This window comes from Lolium rigidum, chromosome 7 (genome assembly GCF_022539505.1).
Source record: "Lolium rigidum isolate FL_2022 chromosome 7, APGP_CSIRO_Lrig_0.1, whole genome shotgun sequence".
Lineage (NCBI taxonomy): Eukaryota > Viridiplantae > Streptophyta > Magnoliopsida > Poales > Poaceae > Lolium > Lolium rigidum.
Window position 1 is genome coordinate 281,341,805 of NC_061514.1, and position 5,680 is coordinate 281,347,484.

Consider the following 5,680-nt stretch of genomic DNA (forward strand, 5'->3'; position numbering starts at 1 on the left):
TTGGACCTCAGTAAAATGTGACAGTACCTTACTTCAATAATGTAAAACAGAACAGTGGCAACGTGATGGATAAATTTTAGCTTCAGCACTATGAAATGATCGAGGACCCACAATTCAGACCAGAGTCGCTATCTGCTCAATCACAAATGAAGTCTATCACTCACCAGGCACAGATATCATATTTTTTTAGTACATAGACGGAAATGCATATCACAGCGGATCAAGATTTCACAGAACAAGGGCCTATCTTTTTGGTATGTTAGTGAACCTATGAAAGGCAAAATTGCAAGAAAATTAAGTAGACAATATCGTCATTCAATTCCCGAAAATTATAATATGACCATCCATCGGAAATTACACCACTGTTCTAGATACATAACTTCAATATTCAACAATAAGAACATGAATGCAAGGACACAGACAGGAATATCTGAACCAGGGCATCCACTAAAAAGACTTCCAAGAGTTGCACAATGAGATGACAATAACTATGCATATCTTCAGTTTTGAAGGATAACCTAAGGAATTGAGCTGTACAGTAGGAAATGTGTGTTGAGCATCACCCGGTACCTTTTATCTGTTAAGAAAGCTCAGTGTTATTCAGATTGAAAAGTATATGATTCACTTGAATTGCTGTGATAAACAGTACACCATATGGAATCAGTTTGCAGAACTTACACAAGGCATAATGAGGAACCTGTGAAGCCTTTCTAAGCCTTCACCATTCCTAATGAAAGCTGCAAATACCAAGCCAAAAAGTCAAAAGTTTGAAGTGCGGTTCTTGTGAACAACCAAATAAGAGGTTACAAAATTGCACATGGAATTTTAGTGGCAAGCAGAAAAAATAGTGACACAGTTGCAGAAACCAATGCTTGGAAGTCATCGCCTCATCTGCAACACAAAAGATATATATATATATATATATACTGCCCAAACTGGTATGACGCGTTAATAGCCAAATGCATGAGTTATAATCCATGTTGGCTGGCAAAGTGGCAACATGGAATGGAAGGATATTTATTTTTAAAGTGGCGGCAGAAAACATCAAGCCACTCCATATTTTTATTTGAGGCAGAAATCTGCATATATTGGATTGAAGGTGTGGGTCGTTAGTTTGTCCCTTACAATCATCCTACTCAGTAAATTATTCACCCATTTACTCCTCACCTTACAGCACTGATAACTCAAACAAACTACTCTAGTAAACTAGCTTCACTTTTGAATGCAAGATTTTTTTCGATCCATATTGTACTGCTGAGAAAACCTAGCATTTACCCTTTCCATATTTTCCAGTCCTTTACCATTCATCCAGATCCAAAGTTTCTAGCCTAAATCCTAGTACTTGGAACTGTTTCCCATTTCACCTAATTCGTTAGTGTCAATGATAAGAAACTAAAATTGCAAGTGGTACACAATGCAGGTCATCAACAAAAGCAAAAAGAAAAACTCCCTCTGTTCCAAAATAAGTGCTGTAGGTTTGTCTAGATTCACATGTAGTTAAACACGTTTTAGTGTGTAGATACATGTGAATCAAAACAAATTTGAAACAATTATTTCCAAACAGAGGAAGTTGTCAAATACTCCCTCCATTCACTAATATAAGATGTTTTAGGCTTTTTGTAGATTCATCTAGTGTGGTATGTTCTAGTCTACTTTTAGTGTGTAGATTCACTCATTATGGTGTATATCTAGTTCAGTTCGAAATGTCTAAAACACCTTATATTTGTAAACAGAGGGAGTAACTGATATGTAGGCAGACACTACCACATTGCTAACATTTTTCTTTAAAAAATATATCAGGTGCAGTCACCACCACATTGCTATACAATTCCGAAATTACAATGCCAGGTGCAGGAAGCTCACCATTTCAATCTTCCCATCAGGCTGGTTGGCAAGGATGACAAAATCGTCCTCCAGATCCATCTGCTCGTCGTCCTCAGACTGATTTGCAATCATAACGAAGTCCTCCTCCAGCTCCTCGTCCTCTGAAGTGTCTTGTGGCCCATCGTTCTCCTCAATCAGATTGGTGGCGACATCCTCTGATGTCCCCTGTGGCACATCGCTCTCCTCGGGCAGATTGGGGACATCGGGCGCATCGCCCTCCTCGAGCAGCTTGGTGACATCCGGGTCGATGACCTGCTCCACCGGGGCCACCACCGCCGCCGCGGCGACATTGTCGGCACCAACTTCAACAGATCGCGCATCGTAGGCCTGCACGGAAGAGAGAGTAAGGGGATTGTGAAAAGGTTGAACGGATGGAATTATGGGGCGGGTTGTGGGGAGACGGGAGGACGGACTTTGACGCTCAGTGGGAGGCCGGAGCGGGGTGGCGGGCGGCGGCGGGGGATGAATGCGGCGGAGGATCCGCCGCCTCCGGTGGAGGAGAAGGAGGGCTGGAACTCGCGGATGTGGGCGAGGTAGTTGTAGCCGTCGTCGGGGAGGCCGAGGTCCAGGATCTCGCGGCGGACGTGGTCGGGGAGGGCGCCGCCGTCGGAGGAGGAGTAGGAGTAGTCGTCCTCGTAGCCCGCTGCGGCGCCGTAGGAGGAGGAGGAGGCGCCGCGGTAGCCGTCGTACTCGTCGTCGGCGAAGCCGGGGAGGTAGTAGGGGTCGCCGTCGACGCGGACGAGGACGCGGTTGGAGGCGTGGGCGGCGCCGGGGCGCGGGCAGAGCTGGAAGGTGGCGGAGTTGCGCGGCTTGCGGTGGCGGGTTCGTCCTCCCATGGCGGCCGGCGACGGGCAGATGGCGGATGGGGGTGGCGTGGTGGGGGGCTTCCGATTGTGTGGGGTTTCCGATCTGCTTTATGGGGTCGTTATAACTAACACCAAATCTTTTTTCTAGGGTTAAAGATATATATCTGCATTTCTTTTTAAACGCGGGGTCGCGTGGCTCGCGTGGAGTACGAGGAGCGCAAGAAATGGGCGTAAACTTGCTAATTTACTTCAACGCCTCAAAGAGGGTAGGTGGCCGCACCGCCACTTCTCCTTCTCTCCTTCTTCTCCACCGCTGCCAGCAAGGGCCGCCGTGGAAAACACGTGTGGTGCCGCCTCTGGCGGGACCTTCCTCACACGCACGTGTGCGGCTTTGCGTGGCAGACGCGGATGACGGTAGTTCTCCTCGGTGCTCTTCGAGCTCAATTTGGCGGCAACAGTGAAGCATGACGACAGCGGCTACTAGCTGAGGGTGGACTGGCGCAGCATGCACCATGGGCGGCGGTGAGCATCTTCTGACGATACGGCCCGGTTTGGAGCTAGGCAGGTCCCGATCTAGGCCAGACGAGTCTCGTCCTGGGCCAGGAGGGCTTCGGTGGGGCCGGTACCGGCAGGGCACCACATGAGTTAGATGGGGAGAATGTTAGGTATCCTCCTCATGTAAGGTGTGTGGAGATGGCCTAAATGAAGCCTTTCAGGCGACCCACGCATGTGCAAGATCCCACTACCCATTAGGGTTATTACCAAGGGTTATTTTGGACATTGCACATGATGGAAGGGAGAGGATAAGCCTCCCATCCAGCCACCACTCATTGGTGTGATGAAAATCCAAGACAACATCCATTGGAGAAGAAAACCAATAGAGGAGGAAAAGAGAGAAAATTGAAGGAAAAAAAATTAAATCAAGCGTCGGGCCTTGCCCACAAGGTTGTGAATACCTGATCTACATCATTTTCTCCTTCAAATTGTTGTTCCGCCATCTTTGGTCAGATTGCTCTAATCCCTAGCTTTTGTACCCTAAATCTTGTTATTGGCATCCAAGATCTGCTTGTATCTTGATGCTTGAGAGCCTACAGTGCTCTCTAGATCCCCATTTGTTAATAGTTGAAGAAGATTTGGGTGGCTTCGGCATGTGGTTTTCCTCTCACCTTTTTGAGGTTTTCCACGTAAAAAGGAGGATTGGTGTTCTTCGTGTTAATTTGTTTGTTGCTACACCTATGTGCGAAGAGCCCATATGACTTGTCCAACCTATTTGCAGAAATCAACTATCTATGTGCTGAGAGTCCGGCTGCGCATTCGATTAATTTGGTTAATTCGGTTCGGTTTATTCGGTTATACGGTAAATATGATTTCAATACTTCGGTTAATACAATTACGTATAAAAATACGATTCGGTTTCAGTAATAACCATTAAATTTTGGTTCGGTTTCAGTAATAACCAAACTAACCAAAGTTGACGCGAATTTTGGATTGAAAAGTAACTTTTATGGCTATATATATCATTTTTTGTATTTTGTATGAACGTACTAAAGATTTTGCAAGAGAGCGAAACAAAAAAATAAAGAAGTTTCAAACAAACTAAAATATGGATGTATTTTGTATGGCCCGTATGAAAGGTTTTGCCAAAGAGGGAAAGAAAAAATAAATAAAACTAGGCCATCTAACATATACGACCACGTGAAGTATCGAACTAACAACCTGTGTGGTACCAAAGGGACAAATAAAAAGACCAGACCACCACAGATGACCATCTTATGTGTAGACTTTTCAATTTAGTTGCTATATTAAGACTACGTGCGAAGCTGGGCTGGCCGGAATTTTATGTTGCGCTGTGCGTTCGGTTTCTTTCGGTTTAACCACGGTTTTTTTGGTAAAAACCGAATTAACTGAAGTTCTTTCGGTTTGATGTTTTACTAACTGAAACCTAACCATAAAACCATAACAACTGAAATTCGGTTTCGATTAGGGTTTTTTCGGTTCGGTTTTCGGTTTCAGTTCGGTTATGCACAGCCGGAGCTGAGAGCACCCATGAATTGTCCTCTGTTGGGAAAAAAATTATTCCTCCATATATTTTGATGCATATGTTTCCTTTCGTGATATAGCAACGATACGCGGAGTTAGTGCATGAGTGGTATAGAAGTTTACATCTTATTCCGCTACGTATTTTCAGATCACGTTTGAGTGTGCTAATTTCCCAATTAATAGAGTGTTATGAGAGCTTAAGATTTCTCAGAGGTTGCGGCTTGCAATGGCTTTGGAAGAAGGCGCCACCACAAGTTAAATGATAAAGCTTGATTCTTCAAATTACTCATTATGGAAGCGCGTGATGGAAGACAACCTTTATTGCGAGGATCTGTACCATCCAGTTGTGAAATACATGTTACATGATGGTGTCACGAAAGAAGAATGACGAGTGCTGAACCGAAAGGAAGTAGGTATGCTTCGATTGTACATCAACCACAATATATTCACCATGTTGCAAATGACACAAATGCATATGAGATGTGGTAGAAGTTGGAGTCAATGTATGAGAGAAAGACAACTATGAATAAGGCCGTGGTAATCATAAGGTTTTGGAAAGCTTGACTACCTTGATGGCACTAGCGTGATTGAACACTTGAATGTCTTCCAATGCCATATAACTCAACTTTCAGCCATGAAGATCAACTATGAGGATGAGTTGCAAGCATTGTTTCTGCTGAGTTCCATGCCCGACAGTTGGAACACGCTTGTTGTGTCAGTTAGCAATTCAGCTCCGGATGCGAAGCTTACTTTTGAGATGGTGACAAAGAATGTGAAGATGAAGAATGTGATAAGCTAAGATCCAATCAAGAAGAAGAATGTGAGAAGCTAAAATGTGGCTTTAATTGAATATGACACCATACAAGATATTGGGGAACCAGGGAAACCGAAGGCCACCACATCCACACCTCAGGTTGACTTGGATCCAGTTAACGCTCCTCTCGTGCATG

General features: G+C 44.6%; 1 protein-coding gene across 1 annotated transcript; it reads right to left on the reverse strand.

Annotated features, from left to right (window-relative positions):
• Positions 1 to 294: 294 nt before the first annotated feature.
• LOC124675655 (protein LTV1 homolog) lies at positions 295 to 2,747 on the reverse strand. Its single transcript, XM_047211717.1, has 4 exons — positions 2,298 to 2,747; positions 1,864 to 2,211; positions 679 to 737; positions 295 to 577 (listed from the first exon to the last, which is right to left on the reverse strand). The coding sequence occupies exons 1-3, from the start codon at positions 2,718 to 2,720 to the stop codon at positions 711 to 713; spliced, it is 798 nt and encodes a 265-aa protein (XP_047067673.1). The 5' UTR covers positions 2,721 to 2,747; the 3' UTR covers positions 295 to 577; positions 679 to 710.
• Between the last annotated feature and the right edge of the window lie 2,933 nt (positions 2,748 to 5,680).

What these genes read in the sequence shown, in the direction of transcription:
- LOC124675655 (XM_047211717.1), bottom strand. Translation starts at nt 2,720, where the DNA reads ATGGGAGGACGAACCCGCCACCGCAAGCCGCGCAACTCCGCCACCTTC. An exon ending in GCCTCCCACTGAGCGTCAAA is followed by an intron (nt 2,212 to 2,297) that starts GTCCGTCCTCCC and finishes TCTTCCGTGCAG; the next exon opens with GCCTACGATGCGCGATCTGT. An exon ending in CTGATGGGAAGATTGAAATG is followed by an intron (nt 738 to 1,863) that starts GTGAGCTTCCTG and finishes TGGTATTTGCAG; the next exon opens with CTTTCATTAGGAATGGTGAA.